Below are 22,142 nucleotides of genomic sequence, written 5' to 3'. Positions count from 1 at the left end.
CTTCATAGTAAAATAGTATATCAACAGCTTTTTTATAAATAAATTAATCCTTATCTAACCCGTTATCATAGTAACAGCCATTGCTCATTATGGAAAACAACATTGATCTAAAAATTAACAGCAACACATAAGCTACGCCTGTGTTCTCGGGCACACGTTAAAATGTGCAGTGAAGTTACCTTAGCAGTTTTATACCTATGTGGGATTTTCATGTCATTTGTGTGTGCAATAGCATTGTGGATAACTTGGTGCATTTTACCAAAGTGGCGGACTCTTCACAACTACGTCATTGTGCAACACACCACTATAGGAGCGTTGAATTTAATGTCTCTGGGTCTCGTGTTCACAGAGCACTTTAGTGTATTCATATTAAGCTATGATATCTTCTTCCACGCGTCCATGAGCTGGTCCTTAGCCTCCTCACTAATCGCCTACTTTAAGCTAGTACTGGTACACTCGGTGAAAATAAGTAATGAGAAGACAATCATCACCGTGTTCGCTTTTGGATTAACCATAGTTTCTGTAACAATTGTTGGAGTAACCTCACAAATAGTTTACGATTTAGAACTACGTGAAACTGCTATTCTAGGACTGTTTCCCTTGTATTTAATATTGATGATGAAAATATTCTTGTTTATAAGTGTTATTGTATCTGTTATGTCATGTTGTAAACGAAGCATGTCTCGCAGGAAGTTTGGTCACGTGGTAGCGTTGGTAGGGGTAGCTCTAGTATCTGATATTGGGACTATTGTGTGGGTATTTCTGTTGCTATTCCTGAATTACAATATAATGGACGCCTGGTTCTACAACCGGTTGATTCCACAAGCACTATTTGTTCTGTTCAATCCTTCGTCACGTGCACATTGGAAGAAGCTTTGTAGTCGACGGAGGCGTATGAACGCAGTCGTGTAGTTGTTTCTCAAGTATAGTACAAATAGATTATAACTAATTTAATACATAAGTTTACCACTAAATCACGCTTACACTACGCTGAAGAGGAAGACTTAATAAATAATATGATATCAACGATACAGAAACACATCATGCATACATTCTTACATCGTAGTCTAACGCATAAAAGTGTCAAATTTTTGTACTATGTCGAGCTTAATCGCGAAGTTGTGTATTACAGTGATGAAGAATGAAAACAATTCAAGTTCCTAAAGGGAGGTAAGTCCAGTATCGGAATGCGTGCTGTATAATTAGTGTGACGGCTTAACGGCGCGTGTGTATAATAGGGCTGCCAATGGTCGATGTTTATCGCGGTAGGCGTGTCGGACTGTATTGTTTGGCACTGTTATGTAGATCGATAGTTGGTACCGGCTTTTTAAGGGTTTTGTATCAGGTGCACTCTGTAATTGTATGCTAACGTGGATTTGTATAATAATGGTACTAACTGTTTGTAGGTAGGCATTCATAGCTGAACATAGACCTCCCCCAATGACTTTCAGATCGACCGGTAAGAAGCGAACTGCACCCAGCCAAGGATTAAATAAAAAACAGATACTTACTTTTCTGTTACAGAGCTCCCCACCACCTCTAAGTCCAGTTGGCCGCACAAATGATGATCACGCCATCGTGTCCATCATAGAGTCAGCGGAAGAGTTCGTGTACATCTCAGTAATGGACTACGAGCCTATGTGTGTGTTCACGCACAAGCTTACGTAAGTATGAATAGCACAGTTTCTCTACTACAGGTTAACAGTTATGAACAATGTCAAAAGTACCCTCAATCAGGTAGTGTCTATGCATTCAAGAGATTGATGAATATTTGCTAGAATCAGTATCCTATTCTATTAAGTACTAGCTACTTCTGCGCGGTTTCACCCGCACTGCTCGGTTCCTATTCATAGTGGCGTGATGATTTATAGCCTATAACCTTCCTCGATAAATGCGCTATCCAACACAAAAATAATTATTCAAATCGGACCAGTAGTTCCTGAGATTAACGCGTTCAAACAAACAAACAAACTCTTCAGCTTTATAATATTAGTATAGATTATATAGATTTCGATCTACTTCAATTAGAAACAAGCGTGACCAAATGTAGAAAAATATTTAATAATAATTAATGTCTATTCTTTTTTCTTTCAAGTTTCTGGCCCGTCATTGACGATGCGATCCGGAAGGCGGCTCTCGAGAACAAAGTGAAGGTGAAACTGCTCATCAGCTGGTGGAAGCACTCCGCTCCTGCTGAGGACTACTTCTTGAGGTCACTCACTGACTTGTCGCAGTCATACCCGAGGGTCGACATACAAGTGGTGAGTTATTCAAGCATAAATTATTTTTTATCTAGGTCCAAACCACATGGCGATATCTTTCTTTAACCGCACAACACATGTAAGCAATCACCGCCGCCCATAACCTTACTGGCGTTGCGTTGCCGACCTTTTGTGGGTTTGGAATTTATGAGTTGTTAGGGAATCAGGCATTGGGAAAATTGGAAAGGGGAGTAATTGGGCAATACATTAATGGAGCCCATATTAATCCTACTGCTTAAAAAATAAAATAACATCAACACTAATTATTTTCATTACAGAAACGCTTCGTAGTCCCTTCAACACCAGAGCAAGACAAGATCCCATACGCTCGCGTCAACCACAACAAATACATGGTGACCGACCGAACAGCCTACATCGGCACTTCAAACTGGTCGGGAGATTACTTCACCACTACTGCGGGCGTAGCCTTCGTGTTCCAAGACCAAGCTGATGGGTTATCACAGAACATGACCAAGGATATAAGGAAAGATCTCCAAGAAGTCTTCGAAAGAGACTGGAACTCGCCATACGCAGTTCCACTCAGGCGGTTATAGCGTATAACGTAGACTTACTTAGTTACATAAGTTTTAAAATGGCATTGTGTCTTTGGAACTAACATTGGGGATATGAAAGTGTAACCAGCGCGATTGGTAAAAAAGTAATGTTAGGATTTCGGTTTTCTTAAATTTTCATTATAAGTGTGAGTATTCACTCTGTTACATGCGTCTGACAATTGGTGTTATCTTTATTATATGAATTCCTTGCATATTTTGAGACATTCTGAATTATGGGCTCATCACTCGACAGCCTCCGTGCAAATCTTAATCTAATAATACACCTATTGCTAAATATCTGCAAGATGATAGATTGCAATTTAAAAGGAAAAAAATACTCTGCATATTTATCTCTTTGGCGATGATGAGAAGAATTCCAAATAAAAAATATCCCATTGTTAGTTGTAATGATAGCAAACGTCTTATGTCAATATCTTCCTTCTTGTTGAAAGTTTAGTCACGTGTGAGCCTAAGTTTGTGTGTGAATTTGATTCGGGTTTACTCGTATTTATATAAGGGTTACCGGTATTATTGTTTGTGATATATTACCTGTATATTAAGCCAATATTTTATTAGATATTAACTCGTATGTTAGGCATTCAAAAAATTTATTAGTAGATTTTTAAATCTGTAAGTTCACCTTGGTATAATAGATTCTTCAAATTGGTTTTCCTTGTTTCCAAAATTTTAGTGACCATTTAGAATGGAATAGTTATCTAATATAAATATTATAATAATCAATTGTAAGATTGTACATCGAGTATTAATAAAATTTAATGAATTTTTAACTCTGTATGACTGTGCCTTCTTAGATTGAGCAACGAGTATATGAATTCTTCGCGAGTGTCTAAGTAGATTTTTATAACTTTTTAGATTTACAAATAAATATAAGATTAGGGGCGGTCCTAACTATGTAGACTTATAACTGCTATTAGGTGAGAAGTTGTAGTTCTTTCACATTAAATAAGTTGTAGGAAATCTTAAATATCAGACCCAAGAATAGGTGCAATTTTTATACATTGATTTTAATTTAGCACAAAATATGCTTACGTTTATTGGTTCCGCCCTAGTAAGATAATGTTTGTCTTTTAAGTGTAAATGTAAGCATTGAGAACTTTTTTCAAGTAGATCTATTATTTGTTGCTACAATAGTTCAACTGTAACTCCATAATAAATAAGTAGGCTATGGACATAGATACCGGGGTTTACATAATGATAAATATCGCCAAATAAATGTATTACGATTCAGTTAAGAGTACTTAATTTATCAATAACTGTATGCATAGTCAGTATCTTACATTTTTCGTGGACGTGTTCGTAACCCAAAATAATATCTATTTACAAGGTTCATTTTTAGTCATTTTCAATATAAGAATGTAAAATTTTTATTTAGTAACGGCATGGGCAATACGTTTATAATTTCATGACAATATTGTGAAATGTAGAATAAATTGGAATTATATTGAATACCTTTTGTTTTTTTTTACCATCACCTCTAACAACAAGGATTGAAATGAAACTAAAAAACACATTTAAAGAACTTTAATTAAAAACTAACTTAACTATAAAATGGAATATTCTTAACATCACTGAATACTTAAAAAACCAAATTGACAGTACTCAGTGATGTTTAGAAAAAAATATATTATTTTATAAAAACTTGAGAATCCAGAAAGCACTGCATTGACATCGTTGCTGAAAGTCAGTACAAAAATAGAAATTTCAATCAATGCAATTGTTTTCTGTTATTTTGTACAGTGAACATCTCCGTACTTAAATCTAATATAGATGAAAACAATGTCAACAATGTGTCTATAAAATAAATGTAACTAATAACCTTACAAATCAATTAATTTAGAAATAATTATCAAAATAAACTAAAAGAAAATCAAATCCATTCAATTCTTGAATTATATACGATATACATAACTAGTTAATTTCATGTCCAAACTCCATCAATGTCCATCCGAAACCTACTCAAAACATCCAATTTTCAAATACACTATATCACTGCCCTTAAATGGTGGAGTAAAGAAAAAATATTTTACTAAGATTAAACGAACAACCAGCATTCCAAAACTTGTTTACTCAGGTTAAATACATTAACACAACATGCTATCCCCGGAAAGGAACAAGAGGCTTTTTCTGACTTCGTCGATGAAGTTAACTTAAAATATTGTAAGTAATCATATCATAATACACATACAGGGCTTTGACGATTTAACCAGCCATCATCAAAGACATTCCCTACGCGCGAAACAAATATGTAATGCCTCGAACAAAAACAGTGCCTTTGCAAATATCTTCAGTGCAGCTGCACATGAAATTCAATTCAATTGTGTAAAATTTAAAGTTCATTATGCCTACGCATGTGTAGCGCTGTCCTCCACGAAGTCCCTGGCCTCGTCCTGCGTGACGCACTCGACGTGCGACACTTTGTTCCTGAACTTGACTCCGTAGAACTTGTGCGCGTGCTCCAGTAGTTCAGGTCGGAAAGTGGTCGTGATGAACTGAGCTGATGTTGACAGTTCGTGGATCATGTTGGCTATTGCTTTACGATGCTGTGCGTCTAGAGCCTGGAATGATAAAAGTTAAATGTTAGGGACTGTTGTGTATGCCTAATCGTACCAAATTATATCATATTTTGCTACAAATAAAGTTCATATGCTGTACTTTCAAATGATCATAGGATATGGCTGCTAAAGTGAAATACTAAAATATTTTACAACTCACCTGATCGATTTCGTCGAACAAGTAGAAGGGTGCAGGGTCACACTTCTGTATAGCGAAGATGAGAGCTAACGCCACGAGTGACTTCTGTCCGCCGGACAGTTGGTTCATCTCTCGCATGTCACCCTCGCCGCCGGTGAAAGATACTTTGATACCCACACCCGTAAATGGATCTGCTTTTGCACGCTGGAACAGATAAAATAATGGTTAGTTATGTATGTGTGTATCTATTTATTAATATTGACAACGGTCTATAGGTGTCTACGTAAGAGAGTTTGCTATAATATCCACGCTTAGCAAGTGTAGATGAAACTTTTGGTTTCATAAAGATTTATTTTATAAGGAAATCGATCCGATGAACAAGCTACACTAACCTACAGTCAAATAACTATTGGCATCTGAATATTTTCTTTGTGTAGAACTTCTCAAACAATTGTTCGTACGTAGTTTAAATAAATATTTAATCTTCGGTTGATTGATCACTAGATTAAATGTTTGGACTATTGTATCATAAGTTTGGTTATATGTAATTTATTTTGGTTATAAATGTAATTGTTTTTTTCTATAACTAAGCATGGAATCCTAAGAAATACATTCACAATTCCAAGTCTTAATTCTTTTCAGAAAATATAAAATAGATACTAGAGCAATTTTCCAAAATCAATTTTCGGAAACATAAGCATTCTGTTACATTTTAAAGATTAAACAGAAAAGTGACGTATTAGCGAATTACCGCAGGATTGCGATATTTTTTCAATAATGTCATACAGTCACTATCAATAAGTACTGCCCATGTTTTCATTATGTAGTAACACGAGAGTTTAATCGGATGCTTATCAACATTACGTGCGATTTAACAGTAATTTAAATTCACAATAGACATTGCTCAAGCTTTGGTCAATTGGTCAATCATTTAATTTAATTTGAAAATAACACAGTTTGCAGAACAATCAGTAGAGCTAAGTCTCCGTTACCGCACCCTATGAAATTTTTAAACAGATTCCTGGATTCAAAACCAGAGCGTGACGTGTTTTCGAGTGAAAGAAGATTATTTTCGTCGTTTGAAGTTTTGCGAAAGAGATGGATGAATGAATATTAATATCTAAATTTTGTATATTTTTATTTTCTCCATTTTATTTTTTTTAGAATTTGAGTAGTGTAATAGGTTTTTTGTACCGTTCTATAATTAAATAAATAAATAATAAATTAACACGATATATTATGAGTCTATTGTGTTAATAAAGACATTTGAATTTTATTTAACATAGACTTACCTCGGAACTAGCCTCCTGTCCGTCATCCGTAGCGCCCCTCATGATGAGACTGCCCCTGCCTTGTGGCACTAATTTCTTGAACACCTCCGTGAAGTTCTTACATACTTGTTTGAACGTGAACTGTATAGCTTCTAACTTTCTATGTTCTAATGTCTCTATGAGCTCACGGATTTTCTCGCCTCTGTAAACAAACATAATGTTTTTAAACGTTGCTTCATACAAGACTTTTTTCTGTACCGTTGGTGCGTTTATAAATACATAATTTCACCGGTACAATAATTTGTGGATTTCATAAAGATTTATTTTATAAGGAAATCGAACCGACGAACAACCTACACTAACCTACAGTCAAATAAGTATTGGCATCTGAATATTTTCTTTGTGTAGAACTTCTCAAACAATTGCTCGTACGTAGATTAAATAATTATTTAATCTTCGGTTGATTGATCACTAGATTAAATGTTTTAAATGTTTGGACTATTGTATCATAAGTTTACTCTTATAAAAGAATAATAAATGATAGGAATTAAAGTTATTCTTAGTTACAATACCCATAGTATGAGTTTGCTTTACGTTTAAAATAATCGAAACGAGATTGACCGAAACGAGAGCGCGTTCGGCGCTCTGATTGGTTGGTGTATTCGACCCGGCCAATCAGAGCGCCGAACGCGGTCACGTTTCAGTAAATCTCGATTACTTTAAACGTAAAGTAAACTCGTACTAAGGGTACAGATTAAATCAGCTCTATTTTATAGTGTGCTATGAGTTCAAGTGCAAACAGTGGATGTTACCATAACAAAACTAAGGTAATGGTCACTGCTAATGACAATATTAACATAGGTAAGTATTAATAGTACGAGTAATTGTTTGAGAAGTTCTACACAAAGAAAATATTCAGACACATGCTACTATTTCTATATTGACATTAAAATTCATTGGATACCTAATAAAATCGCAAGTACAAATCCCAGTACGTGTGTAATTTTCCACATGAATTTATTTTAGAGTTTTTCACACATACAGCTTGATAACACATTCAATGTATTGTTTGTAGTCGTTTAAAAACTACATGAGAGTAAAAAAACGATTAACTTTAACTCTCCATTTTAAATTGACGGTCTTTTGAGAAGTTTTTCTAAACAATTTTTCGAGAGCAAGCGTTGGAACCTAATTAACAGAGTAGCCTCGAACCACCGATCTAAATAAAACTGTGTTAAGATTATAAGCAATTAACAATGGGGTGAAGTTTAACAACAGGTGTAAGAACAATGATCACATATATATAAGAGAACGCATTGTTTCACGTACAGACGAGCCGCAATCGGCAAGGAATTATAAAATGTACATATACTTATTATTATTAATCTGCAAACTATCACACGCCAACTTGGTAGAGGATAGAAGCTTGTGGAGTATACTTGGGAGTATTGTGAGTTATTCTCAAGGTAAATTCGTACCAGAGGACGCGAACCTTTCCATCACTGAACTGGGAAAAAAATATGGTTATCACGTGGAAAGGCACACAGTGGTTACCGAAGACGGGTACATCTTAAATTTCCATCGAATACCTTCACGGAATAAGAAAGCCGGACCTGCAGTGTTCCTAATGCATGGCTTACTGGAAAGTTCAGACACGTGGCTGTTGCTGGGACCCAACAAGGCGCTCGCGTACCTATTAGCAGATCACGATTTTGATGTTTGGTTGGGCAACAGCAGAGGAAATAAGTACTGTGAAAAGCATGTGACGTTAAACAATACCATATCAGAGTTCTGGCAATTCTCTTGGGAGGAGATCGCAGTGAACGATTTGCCTGCTATGATCGATTACATCCTTCACAAAACTGGATTGAAGTACTTGTACTACGTGGGACATTCCCAAGGCACTACGACGGGCTACGTGTTGTGTGCTATGAAGCCAGAATACAACGACAAGATCAGCATAATGTTCTCGCTGGCCCCGGAAGCCTGGATGGGTCACCTTAGAAGTCCTATAGTGAAAATGTTCTCCCCCGCTCACAATTTACTCGCGTACCTACTCTCGGACTTCAACGCTTACTACGCAGGGGTGGACTTCTTCAATAAAATATCAACATTCGTGTGTACTATCGCGCCGGCGAGATGTGACAATATATTGTTTGCGCTGTCGGGATACGAGAGTAAAATAAACGAGACGTTTTTAGCGGTCATATTAGGTCATTCTCCGTCTGGATCATCGACGTTTCAATTCGCCCACTACGGACAGTTGGTGGAATCACAGCGGTTCTGTCGATATGACTTTGGCAGAGAACGTAATTTGATAAAGTATAACCAGACTATGCCTCCCGAATACGACTTGAGTCGAGTGTCGACGCCAGTGGTGCTATTTTACAGTGATAAAGACTTGTTATCGGACCCTAGAGACGTAGATATATTGATGAGAAAGCTTAAAAATGTACAGGAAAGTATTTTTGTAAAAGATTTTACACATTTAGATTATGTTTACGCTGAAGAAGCGGCTGTTGCGGTCTACAGTAAGATCGTAGGACGGATCATAAGTGACGAAGAGAGACGTGCTTCGGAGCACTACATGATCACGCCGCGACTCACTGACACGTCCGCTGCGGGTAGTAATAGTAGTACCATCAGTAGTACAGAGGATACAACAACCGAAGAGACATCAACAGAACAGTGAAATTAACTAATGAAATAAATAACACCTAATTTATTTTGTTTTCATTTGCGTTTAACACAAATAATAATTAACTTATGCATTTTAAGCAGCAATCATTTTCGACTGCACGGTTGGCATACGGTGGCTGGGAAACCGGCTGCCGCGCAGCGTGTAGCGGGTTCGATTCCCGCACAGACTAATTCTTTGTGTGATCCATAAATTATTGTTTAGGGTCTGGATGTCATGTGTCTGTGAACTTGTATGTTTGTAAACGCACCCACAACACTGGAGAAAATCCTAACGTTTAAAAATTAAACATATGGTCATGCAAACTAAACATGTACACAATTTTAGCACAATCAGTTGACAACATCTGCTTGAAAATTTAGTTACAAGATTCCAATACACAAATCTATACTATATAATATAATATAATATTATAAAGCTGAAGAGTTTGTTTGTTTGAACGCGTTAATCTCCGGAATTACTGGTCCGATTTGAATGATTATTTTAGTGTTTGATAGTGCATTTATTGAGGAACGCTATAGGCTATAAAACATCACGCTATGACCAATAGGAGTCGAGCAGAGTTGGTGAAACAGCGCGGAAGTGGCTAGTATATTAAATACAAACAAACATTACAAGTTAAAAAAGAGCTTATAAAAAGGTAAACACAAACTCACCCTATATCCAATTCCTCTTTCCTCTTGTAGAGTTTCTCTTTCTGTTCCGAGAAGCTGATGAACTGGTCCAACGCCTTCTTGTTCACATGGTTGTACTTCTTCAGGTGCTGGTTCGCCTTCTCGAGCTCTTTAAATAGCTACAAATAAGTAAACAAAACTTATAAATAACTAAGTACAATTGATCATTTCATAAAAAGTGTGTATGCATCATACTAATACATGAATAGTGATTGAACGCGTACTGGTGTGAATTGAATAATTATTTTTATATTGGATAGTCCATTTTTCGAGAAAGCCATAGGCTAAAACATTACGCTATGTTCAATAGGAGCCGAGCAGCGGGAGAAACAACGAAAAAGCATTTAAAAAAAATGGTTAACGAGCTGACGGTTCACCTGAATTGTGCAATTGCCGCCGCTCATGGACATCCAAATATCAGGAGTGTTACAACTGCGTTGCCGGTCTTTTAGTTAGAATTTAAGGGTTACTGGGGAATCGGGAACTGGGAAGATTGGGGTGGGAGGTAATTGGGCCTCCGGTAACCTCGCTCACACAAGTCACACATAATACAAAACAAGTACTAAGGTGCATCTAGTACAAAATAAGTAGTTTCTTTTGAAGGGGCAAAATCATCCAATGGCTTCTGCTTTTCGAGCCGGCGCCCCGATAAACCCACTAGGTAGTCCACGGCTACAACCGGTAGTCCGCAGCTACATAAGTACTTAGTTATCTCGTTACCTGTTTCAGTGACATTTTCTGATACTTGGCGTGTAGCTCGGGTGCGTTGGGCAATGTTCCTAGAGCTGCGATCTTGTCCAGGGACTCCTGTATTTTCTCCTGTAGCAACACTTCTTTGGACGCCATCTTTTCTAAGCCTTTCGCGTCCTCCTCCATTTTGTCTTGAGCTTCTTTTTCCTATTAAAAAAAGGTTATAAGTACTATTAGGCGTATTGTACCGTTAAAGGAAAGTTCTGATAGCACCTACGTAGTTTATTAAATCTAACATATACTCATACTCAAGCGCAGCTTGAGTATAGGAGGGGGGTTGAACCCACTTCCCCTAAAAATTATGGCTATTAAAATTTTTTTTTTACTTTATGTGATATCAAAGGTTGTATGCGTCGTAGAAACAAAAAAAAAACGACAAACGGTAGCTAATAATATTAACATTAATAACGGTAGCGAATTAACTAATTCGCTACCGTTATTATTAGTATTACCGTTATTAAGGTTTAACCTTGGCTAACTAATTTATTACTCTTTTCATAAGTTTGATAATGTTTTGGTGAGAAAAAAATCATTTCTGAATTATTTTAACCGAAAAAATCGCTATTTTTCAATATTTTCAATTGGGGTTTCAACCCCCCATATTATTTTTTTGTCGATAAAATTAGATGTAGTACTCAGCCTTAACGGGTTAGAAGTCCCACCCCTATCACATTGTATAGTATTTGATTACCGAAAATCAACTTTACAGCTTACAAAATAAGCATTAAAATCAAAACATACCTTATTCCTCCATTTATCGAGCTCCAATTTCAGTGCTTTTTCATTCTTGACGGCAGCTTGGACCTTTCTCTCGACCTCTTCTAATTCTTTGTTAATCTGTTTGATACGTTTCTCAGTGGCGGCGAGATCTGCCTTGCTGTTTGCCAGTCTACGCTTGCGGTCTTCTACTGATATTTCTTGAAGGGCTTGTACTAACTCGTCTTTACGTCTGTGAAACATTAAAGGTTAGGTTGGTGATGATATCTTAAGAAAATATACTGGTGTTTGAGACATTTTGGATGTAAATATACTATTGATTGATCTGGAGCAAAAATACTTCAAATAAAAATACATATTTTATCATTAACTCATACATACATTAATATCATCATATATGTAAATGGTGGTCATATAGACCTTTACAGGGGCCTTAGTACGACTTTGTATTACGTCTAACGAAATCAAAACGAGAGCGCGTTCAGCGCTGTGATTGGTTTGTCCATTTAACCAATCAGAAACGACAAGACGAACGAACGAAACGAGAGTGCGTTCAGCAGCTCTGATAGGTCAAATGAACAAACCAATCACAGCGCTCTCGTTTCATTTTCGTTCAACGTAAAGCAAACTCGTACGAAGCGTACAGAATGAAGCTAACTATAATCTGTTTTCTTACCGGATCAAGTTATTAGTGAGTAAATTCTCGAGTTTATTCTTGGTGGCTTCCAAGTTCATCCTAGCACTGAAGGCCTCCTTGTTCTCCTGCGTGAGACGCCGGATCGCGTCGTTCAGCTCGTCCACCTTGCCTTGGTCCGCCGTCGATAGTTGCTCCATTAGTTCCTGTTACACAAATCATAAGTTTTACGTGAAAAACTGTTTATGGCAAGAAAACTTTATAATGATAAATGATATTTATTTTGCAAATAGGTTATAAAATAACACTTTTACACGTCAATCTCTTAAATAACTAGATGAGGCCGGCATTTCCTATCGGACTACTCGGACTACTCTCTCAATATTGAAAGCTGGAGTAAGGCAAAGTATTGAATTGATGTAAATTTTTGATAATTTCTATTGAGGTTCGTTCAAAAATCTAGCTAGTTCGCTATAGAGATTTTGGTTTGAGATTAGATATTTATTTTAGCCATATAACATTAAAAGTTTTATATTAATAAGTGCATAATAGTATTTAAAGCTTTAGTTATTTTCCAAGATTAAATAATAATGATAGTAATATTTACCTGATGTAATTCAGACTCAAGTCCTTCCTTAGTAGCCTGCATAGCTTCCAAACTGGAGCGACACTGCGCTAGAGAGCGCTCCTTTGGTCCGCGGAATCTCTCTATAGATGCCAACTCTTCTTTCATTAGACGGATATCTGCCTTCACTTTGTCAAATATGTCCCTGTAAAGAAGTTAATGTTAGTTTATCAACTGAAGGGTTACATAGTCTATTAAATGCACGATTTTCTCATCATTTATAAGGCAAGATCTCAATAAAAACTAGAAAATTATATTTCCAAGTCTGTGCACAAGTATGATGCAAAATTATACTATTATATAAAGCTGAAGAGCTTGTTTGTTTGACGGCGCTCATATGTGGAACTATGGGTTCGGTTTAAAAAAAAACTTTTTGCGTTAAATAGCCCATATATTGAGAAAGGTTATAGGAAAGGTTATATAATACTAAGGAATAGTTTAAGTAATTATTAAATGAATCTGAGTGTGGCAGTTAATGCTTTAAACTTAATTACTTACTTAGCTTTCCCCTGTTTAGTTTCAGTCCTCTGCATCTCAGACACGATAGAGTTGATGCTTGTCTCAGTTTTATTCAGTTCCTGCCTCAATGTGCTCAACTCTTGTTCCAATGTGGTGATCTGTTCCATTAGCTCTGAACGAGTCTTCTGCATTTCTAAACGAGACCGCGACTGGTTGAAGTAACCTCCTGTTAGGGAACCTTTTGATGATACCTGTGTATAGGATAAACGGAGCGATTAATAAGACTGAAAAAATACCCAGTTCGAGTTTATTTTACGTTAAACGAAAACGAAACGAGAGCACGTTCTTCGCTCTGATTGACCGACGCGCGGCGATTGAACCAACCAATCAGCGCCGAACGCGCTCTCGTTAAGCGTAAAGCAAACTTGTACTAAGGGTATTGTTTCAATGACTTGAGTTTGGTCTACGACCTTTGCTTGCACATATTATGGAGCTTATAATTATTATTATTAAAATTTTATCTCTATACCTTGTGCGCTATAACAAGGTGCGGCTGACAGATGCCAGTATGACGTTGACGTCTCTCTTTAGGGATGGACATTAGAAAAATCTTTTTTATCGCTATCGATACTCGCAGCATACATTTAATTCTCTTTAATTTTTTTATTAAATGTGTGTGTTATTTAGTTTTGCAGTCTAACTACGTGTATATACTTGTCAAATTAAATATTTTATGACCGAGCCCTGAGGTGTTTCAGAGTTTCAGTTTTACAGAACCGTGAAGAAAACAAGGGTATATTAGTTTGTATATATTTCTACTCAGATAATGTCACTGTGGTTTGGGCAGAGAGAGTCGCGTCTACAGTGGATTTACCCACATAAATAAAGGTTTTTTAAGAATGATAATTTAACGACGCACGATTTTCGTTTTTTATTCTAAAAAAACATCGACTACCTATCCATCGTAGCCGTACATCCCATCACTAAACACGACTATGGCTTTACGTTATACGCATAACACTTTACTTTATTTTTCATTTCATTAGATTTTAATTAAATACTAGGACATTCCGGTTGGTTTTAATTTAATTAACTACGCATCCGAATGATTTAACATAATACGAATGTGATACAGCTAAAATATTAAGGCATAATTTTTAAATCGCAGCAACTTTCAAGAGTGATACGAAACGTTACTGATTCTGTCAGCCGCACCTTGTTACAGCGCATAAGGTATAGTAAGTATACCTACAGATAAACAGGTAATCGAGATTGGCTGTAAATTAAAGCATATAGCAAGACTACTAATATACAAAACTTTTGTCAATTACGTATTTCAAATATAAAAAAATGATTTAGACACTTATAACAGTACCTGATCTCCCTCCAACGTGACACAGTCGAGATGGAATTGTTTCCCCAGCTCCGTGGCACACTCCAAGTTCCTACAGATGAGCGTCTTGCCGAATATGTACTTCATCGCCTTCGCGTACTTAGGGTCGTACTTCAACTTCTGTACCATGGCTATGGCGTTCTGAAATAATATAGAAGCAATAATAATAACCGCCCTCATCTAGCTATTTGAAATATTGACGTGTAAAAGTGTTATTTTATAACCTACTTACAGAAATAAATATCATTTCATTTCAAATTGTAGATTTAAAATTTTGGATACCACAACTAATGGATAAGGAACTTCAAAACTTTCAAAGTAATTTATTAGTCATTTGTTAACCAAATGTAATTGAGAACCAATTTGGACATTGTAAGGTTTACTTTTACTTAACAAACTAGCTAGTATTATCGAGTTATTTCACAGCTGCTGCATTTTTTTTTTTTTTGAATTTTTTATATATTGACAGTTCACAATGTTCCAGTACCGTTAGCACGAAAATAATCGGAACGAGAGCGCTTGGTTGGTTTATTCGAGCCGGCCAATCACAGTGCCAAACGCGCTCTCGTTTTGATTATTTTAAAAGTAAAGCAAACTAACACTAAACTTTTATCTGGTAGATTGGTAGTAATCAAAAAATTACTTTTGTAAGCGTAATATTTGGTTCAAGTTACAATTATTAGAATACACCATAGTATATAGTTTAGGAGTAATAAAAAGTATGTAAAACTTACATTATCATTGGGATAGACCATGTCTCTGACTTGCAGTCGGTTGAGGGGCATGAAGGTGACCTCTCCAGGCAAGCTCTGTCGGTTCATCTCCTTCAGGATCTTCGTGCCCACCGTGTCCGACTCTACGATGTGGTGGAACAGTCTGTTACCTGCTGTCACCTGTTTAATAGAAAAAAGAGATTATATTAAACACTTGCTACTTCCGCGCGGTTTCACCCGCTCTGCTCGGTTCCTATTGATTGTAACGTAATGATTTATAGCCTATAACCTTCCTCGATGAATGCGCTATCCAACACAAAAAGAATTATTCAAATCGGACCAGTAGTTCCTGAAATTAGCGCGTTCAAACAAACAATCAAACAAACTCTTTAGCTTTATAATATTAGTATAGATTATGGCGTATCTTGCTTGTTATGGAGTTTTTTACTCATTCTTCTCTATAGGCATCTATAGAAAAGAATATAATTAATCATATTTTCTACACTTTGGAACGAACAAATGGCGTCACTTGAGGACTGACCGACTGTTTGACATATTTAACATTATTGTATGTGCTGTCAAAACTGCCTTCCTGGTCTATTTGAAATAAATAATGTTGACTTTGTCTTTCTCTATAATTTAGTTGCGCGATGCTATGAGCCCTAAGCGCAACTTGAAACCAGTTACAAACTATCGTTATTACTATTATATGGAAGTTTAAACCTTATAATTATGAACTTAAAGGCTAAAAACTAATAAAAAAACTTAGGTGCAAATCCCAACACACATAAAATGTATTAACCCGTTGTCTGTCGGAACGCAGATCTACGCGAGACACAATGTGTTTTCTATTGTGTCTTATATACCGACAGACAAGAGATTAAAACAAGTCCTTACCTCGACGGCAGTATAAATAGTCTTATCACAAGTGAAGTTCTCAATGACGGGTCCGTAGTACTGCGTGGCTATCTTGGCCCACTCCCCCCCTCGTTCCTGGAAGGTCTCCAGTACTTTGCGCACACTGTCTCTACCGTTCAGGATAGGCTGCAAGGAAATATCATTGTTAAGATTACTATAATAGAGTTTATTATTGAAGAGGAAAAAGTTTAGCAATCTCATTATAGGCAGGGCGACGCGCCACGCTGCTCATGATGAAGAGTCCCTCCTCCCTCGAAACTAGTAGAGTTATTCTCCATTAATGTACGTCAACCGTGATTTTTTTTTTTTGTCCCACGATTGTAAAAAGAGTTATTAAAAAAAATAGCATTCTCTGGATTCAAATCTGAATACAGAATTCGATATATAAAAACTGCTTAAACAATAAACATACCTTTCCCGCCATAGACCTCAGAGCTTGATCTGCTTTAGCCAAATCTTCTTTTAAAGAAGACAGGTTCTGTGTTAGCGACGTTTCCTTACGCCACAGTTCACTAAAAATAAAACATTTGTATTAATTATTGCCTCAAGGCCTAAAATTGAGTGACAAAAACGGGTTGCTAAGTCAGAAAATTCATTATTCTTTGAACTATTTTTTTTTTAAAAACGTTGCCACACGCTATGATTTTCTTCTGTGTAGTGGGTGCGTTCACAAATATACAAGTTCACATACACATGGCCCGAAACAACCATTTGTGGATTACAGAAAGAGTTGCTCCGTGCGGGAATTGAACCCACTACACGTTCCGCGGCAGCCGGTTGCCAAATAAGATATTAAATCTATTAAAGATCAATAGTAAGTAATAACAACACTTACTTCCTAGCACTCTGCTCCTGATCCTTCCTCTTCTTGCACTCGTAATACTGTTTGTTATGTTCGTCGATAGCGACCCTCTGTCTCTCCATCTCCTTCGTAGTCTCTTCTATTCTCTTCTCCAACTCCGTCAACTTGGTCGCGTCGCGGCGAAGATCGTCACGCAGCTTAGTCTCGTGGTCCTTCTTGTCTTTTATTTGTTTGTTCAGAGACCTGGGAACGGGAATTGGTATTTAATACTTAGATGTTAAGGTTGACAATAACTTTAGCACTATTATATAAATCTGAACCATTAAAACTGCGATCGGCAATCCACCCTGACTGATAAATAATTTGGAGATTATGCCAAAAAGTATTATGCAGTAAACGCCAATAGTTTAATGGGGGACTGTCATGGACTGCTAATGTAGTAGTAGTAGTATGTTAATTCCAGAATATTTTGTTTGTTTAAGTTAAGTGAAATTTCAACATGTTAAACATCCATATACAAACGAAACTAGATTGCTATCGTCGGTACTTGTCGATATTTAGCAGTGCTGCCGCTAAACGCATATGGATCACCTGATTGTTGGCAATCACCGCCGCCCATGGACGCCCAAAACACCAGAGGCGTTACACATGTGTTGCCGGCCTTTTGGGGGTTATTGGGGAATCGAGTTCGGAAAATTGGGAAGGGCCTATCTATACTAATATTATAAAGCTAAAGAGTTTGTTTGTTTGTTTGAACGTGCTAATCTCCAGAACTACTGGTCCGATTTGAATAATTCTTTTTGTGTTGAATACTGCATTTATCGAGGAAGGCTATAGGCTATAAAACATCACGCTATGACCAATAGGAGCCAAGCAGGGCGGGTGAAACAGCGCGAAAGCAGCTAGTAAAAAATATAATGTACATACTTGAGTTCCTTCTCAATCCATCTGTCCCTGTCTTGCTTGGACGTGAACTGAGTGCCTCTCCCCTGCTTGGCGTACAGTTCCTGTCGCTTCTGCTGGTTCAGTGCCAGTGCGCGCGTACATTCTTCCTCGCGAGCCTTCATCTCTTCGTATTTGGGCTTCAACTCTTCTAGTTCACGTTCTTTCTCTGCTATCTGTTGTCTAAGACGCTCGAGTTCACCTTCGGCGCGTTCCTAGAACATTATATACTTTAAATTAGAATACTTTGTATTTAATTTCGTGATATACCTAGAATGTGAAATTGATGAAAACCTATATAGATTTTATTACACAACTGCACTACATAGTATAAAACAAAGTCGCTTTCTCTGTCCTTATGTCCCTTTGTATGTTGAAATCTTTAAAACTACGCAACGGATTTTGATGCGGTTTATATGTATAATACATGCATAATATCAATATTGCACCCATGCGAAGCTGGGGCTGGTCAAAAGTTTACAGATTTACATAAAGTAATAATTGAAAACTTTTAGTTTGTTTTATAATACTTAATAACTTTCATTTATTATTTAGATTTTAACTAAATTAATAACAATAGCATTAAAAGCATAACTTACCTTCGACTTATTGTCTCCGTCGACATCGTCAGACAAATCCTTGATGCCAAGCTCTAACTTAGTCTTCTCTCTCAACAACTGTTGTTGCTCTGTAGACAATATATCTTTCTCTTCACGGGCCGCAGCTACATCTTTACGGGCATCCTTTAGCTTCCTATAACATAACAATTTGTAAATCTATAGAATAGTAAAGCCTCATCTAATACTAGTAGTTTTTTTTTGAAGGTACACAAAACCAAAAGATTATTTATTTATTATAAGCCTAAAACGTAACGCAACGCATCATCACACACGTAATGTCGCTATACAATGTACACCCACTTTATACCATTGCAAAACCTAAAATTGTAGCTTCAATAATAATTTGTATAGAGGATATAAAATGGATCAATTACCTGTTAGCTTCTCTGACATGTTCCTGTGCCTCCCTGACCATGTCAGCATAATGTTGCTGCTCTTTACCGCTGTTTGAGCGCATTTTCTCCAGCTAAACATTAACACAGTTAACTATTATATCAACCAAAAACGAAGTAGAAATCGAAACAACAGCATTCAAGAGTAGGCAGTTAAATCATTATTCAATTGCAAGTAAGAAAGTTCAGACTTGTACCAATAAATGATGAGACATGGCTTTATTAAAAAGCATATATAGCAATATATCCATGGCTGGCCACAGAGATATATCTCTGTAATGAATCTTGATTTATTATCTTGCCAACTTGGTTCAAACACTATAACAACCATTTTTAAAGTATTCACAAATCTTATCTCACCTCTTCAAGCTTTCTCTTGTTCTCTCTATGTTCCGTGTCATGTATTATGAACTCCAGCACACGCCGGGCTCTGTCCCATTTCTGATACTCTTTCAACTCCTCTTTCTCTTCCTCCAGAGTCTTCAGACGCTCCTCTATTGTTTGCAAGAACTCATTGATTTTTTCCACCTGTGTGAAGGTAAAAATTTTGTTAAGATCGCTGCAAAGATTCGAGAAGAAAGAAACAAACACAGCCAGTTGCTTTAAGGTCTAACTGTAAGATGAATTTAATATTCAGTCAGGCATATAGACAGACACTTTTGAAGTTATATTATGTACTAAGTAATAATGACGCACTATTGATTAGTGTAATGTAAAACATTGAACGCTGTTGTGGTCACCGGCGATTGACGTTAGCGGTGGATTTCCCTTAAACAGTTTTCTATTGGCAGTCAAAGACTTAATGATTCTTAGCACCCGTTTCATGACCTTCATGTAAACTACTTAATAAGCTTGTGTGGCAGAGTTCATACAAATGACATTCTGAATCCAATTTCTGGTACAAGGTGGCTATCCAGAGATTATGCTCTTATTTATTGTACTATAAACATTGTTAGGAGTTACATTATAAGAGTGAGTACCTTTCCAACAGTTTCTTTGAGAATGGTGACGGATTCCTCTCTGCGCTCATCATACACTCTGGTTCCAGCCACTTCTCTGAGAAGTTTCAATCTATGGGAGTCAGGGGCTATAGCCATTTGATTAATCTGTAGGAAAGAATATATTTCACTTTATCTTTGCTCTAAACATTTCAAACAAGTACAAAGACACAGATAGCATTTTTCTTTTTTAAATTGGTTCATTCTAGAATACAACCTTTTTCAATTTGACTCATATTATCATATATTATGAAGTATTTTTAAAAGTGTATTTAAATCACTATCATATAAATGGGAATACAAATAAATAAAAGTAAAAAAACTGATATGTATTTACTACACTTAATATTATGTATACAGAAGCTGTTGGTAAAACTTTATTAATAAATAAATAAATAAATTAAAGTAATAACAACACAACACAAATTAGGAGGAACCTTATTCCAATTAGAACAAAAAAAAAACTTTATGTATTACTTACTTTTCCCTGCTTGACAATGTAGTATGGATTGGAGTTAGACAAACCAGCACTTTCAAGAAGATTGAGTACCTCGGATCGAGGCACCACTTTCTTGTTGAGGAAGAACTGATCTTTCTTTGATCCAATAACACGGCGCAGGAAGATTTCATCTTTCTCAATCTAGATAGACAATTGTTTTTAATTAAGTTATATTAAGGTTAAGTAGTACCTAGTCATTGTAATGATGGAAATGTTTTTTTTTAACGGACAAGACTGCTTCTACCTCCCCAAACCACTGCAACTCTTGTAAGCCAGGACCTACAGTAGGTGCAACCATGAAAACACCGGAACACTGAAGTCTGGTGTGTTTCAGGGACATGAAGGACTGTCTTGGATCCCGCAACGAAATAAATTATAAGATATTATTAGATTAGAAGAAAAATTGGAAATGGTTACCAAATGGTATATTGGCAAGTTCAGGTTATGAATACTTTATAGTAAATACAACTTAGTATTCAACATGTCAATCTATTTATATTCCCAAATAGAAAAAGATTAAAATTACAATCTTTCGGAAAATTAAATGTTAATGTACAAGAGTACTTACTGGAATCCGATTGTCAGAATTGTCAAATATGATCTCGACAAAGGCCGAGATGACTCTAGGGCCTGTACCTTCGTGTAATAGGGCCAGCCTTTGCTCCGGTCTAAGATGAGAGAACTCATCACTCAACACAAACTGTATGGCTGAAAATTAAATACAAACATAATAAAATTGTCAACTATATACTTTAATTCACTATAATGTTATTTAATTAATATTTGCGTTGGTTTAGCAACTTTGTTTAGTTTTTCTACAGCAGTGATTGACAAGCGTGTCACAAACATTACTTACCATGGAAAAAGTTACTTTTTCCCGAACCATTTCTGCCAACAACGACATTGTGTCGCTTGTCGAATGGCTCGACCACAATTTGTTCCCGGTAACTCTTGAAACCCTGGATTATCACCTATAAACAGAGGCACTCACATTAGCGTCACTTTCAAGTTACCACAATTTACTTTAAACTAGTATAATTACAATTTTATTATTATAATAGTAGGGAAAAGCACTTAATATACCTGTTTTATATGCATTTTTATAAATTGTCAGCGTCTTTAGCATAAACTTTTAATTTATTGTTTACAGTGGCGATGATACGTTGACCGCCATTTCGAAATGCCAAATTTGACATTACGTTTCAATCGGCACAGATAAAAAGAGAAAAGCAAAGAGTTCAATGATGTTCTAAATTCTCTATGGTTACCAAATAGCGTTCGGATACACACACAAAACTTTCTAAAAATGTTGCCATACTTTGGCATAAATTATAATCTGTGATTCTAAACCGTTTTGTGTACACTAGATGGCGCCACTCCATTTTTTTTTGATAATAGCGCCATCTATCGAGCAAAACAACAGCGCCATCTACTGAGCAAAACAATAATAAGTCTCCTAGGGTTAATTGCTTTATATTTTATCGTATGCTATATATGAAAATTATAATTT

General features: G+C 36.3%; 3 protein-coding genes across 13 annotated transcripts in view; 2 read left to right on the top strand and 1 right to left on the bottom strand.

Moving 5' to 3' along the window:
• Nucleotides 1-4,284, top strand: part of LOC118276225 (5'-3' exonuclease PLD3) — a 56,821-nt gene extending 52,537 nt beyond the window's left edge. For all 11 annotated transcript variants that reach the window (XM_035594461.2, XM_050707525.1, XM_050707524.1 and 8 more), the window contains exons 9-11: nt 1,525-1,664; nt 2,096-2,261; nt 2,540-4,284. In XM_035594461.2, coding sequence (XP_035450354.2) covers nt 1,525-1,664; nt 2,096-2,261; nt 2,540-2,815 — 582 coding nt within the window. In that variant the 3' untranslated portion in view covers nt 2,816-4,284. The remainder of the gene's footprint in view (nt 1-1,524; nt 1,665-2,095; nt 2,262-2,539) is intronic.
• Nucleotides 4,285-4,964: 680 nt separating this feature from the next.
• LOC118276240 (structural maintenance of chromosomes protein 3) lies at nt 4,965-21,869 on the bottom strand. Its single transcript, XM_035594483.2, has 23 exons — nt 21,716-21,869; nt 21,489-21,603; nt 21,201-21,340; nt 20,615-20,773; nt 20,116-20,241; nt 19,496-19,663; nt 19,118-19,209; nt 18,723-18,876; nt 18,109-18,338; nt 17,215-17,424; nt 16,792-16,891; nt 16,359-16,505; nt 15,483-15,641; nt 14,731-14,889; nt 13,395-13,606; nt 12,879-13,041; nt 12,314-12,477; nt 11,662-11,869; nt 10,891-11,067; nt 10,153-10,289; nt 6,820-7,000; nt 5,549-5,731; nt 4,965-5,391 (listed from the first exon to the last, which is right to left on the bottom strand). Exons 1-23 carry the CDS (start codon nt 21,728-21,730, stop codon nt 5,179-5,181), a joined length of 3,612 nt encoding a protein of 1,203 aa, XP_035450376.1. The 5' UTR covers nt 21,731-21,869; the 3' UTR covers nt 4,965-5,178.
• Nucleotides 7,520-9,530, top strand: LOC118276241 (gastric triacylglycerol lipase). Its single transcript, XM_035594484.2, has one exon. The coding sequence runs from the start codon at nt 8,159-8,161 to the stop codon at nt 9,488-9,490; it is 1,332 nt and encodes a 443-aa protein (XP_035450377.2). The 5' UTR covers nt 7,520-8,158; the 3' UTR covers nt 9,491-9,530.
• Nucleotides 21,870-22,142: the final 273 nt, after the last annotated feature.

This window comes from Spodoptera frugiperda, chromosome 31 (genome assembly GCF_023101765.2).
Source record: "Spodoptera frugiperda isolate SF20-4 chromosome 31, AGI-APGP_CSIRO_Sfru_2.0, whole genome shotgun sequence".
Taxonomy (NCBI): Eukaryota; Metazoa; Arthropoda; class Insecta; order Lepidoptera; family Noctuidae; genus Spodoptera; species Spodoptera frugiperda.
The sequence above is the reverse complement of the archived record's forward strand: the minus strand, read 5'-3'. Positions and strand labels throughout refer to the sequence as shown.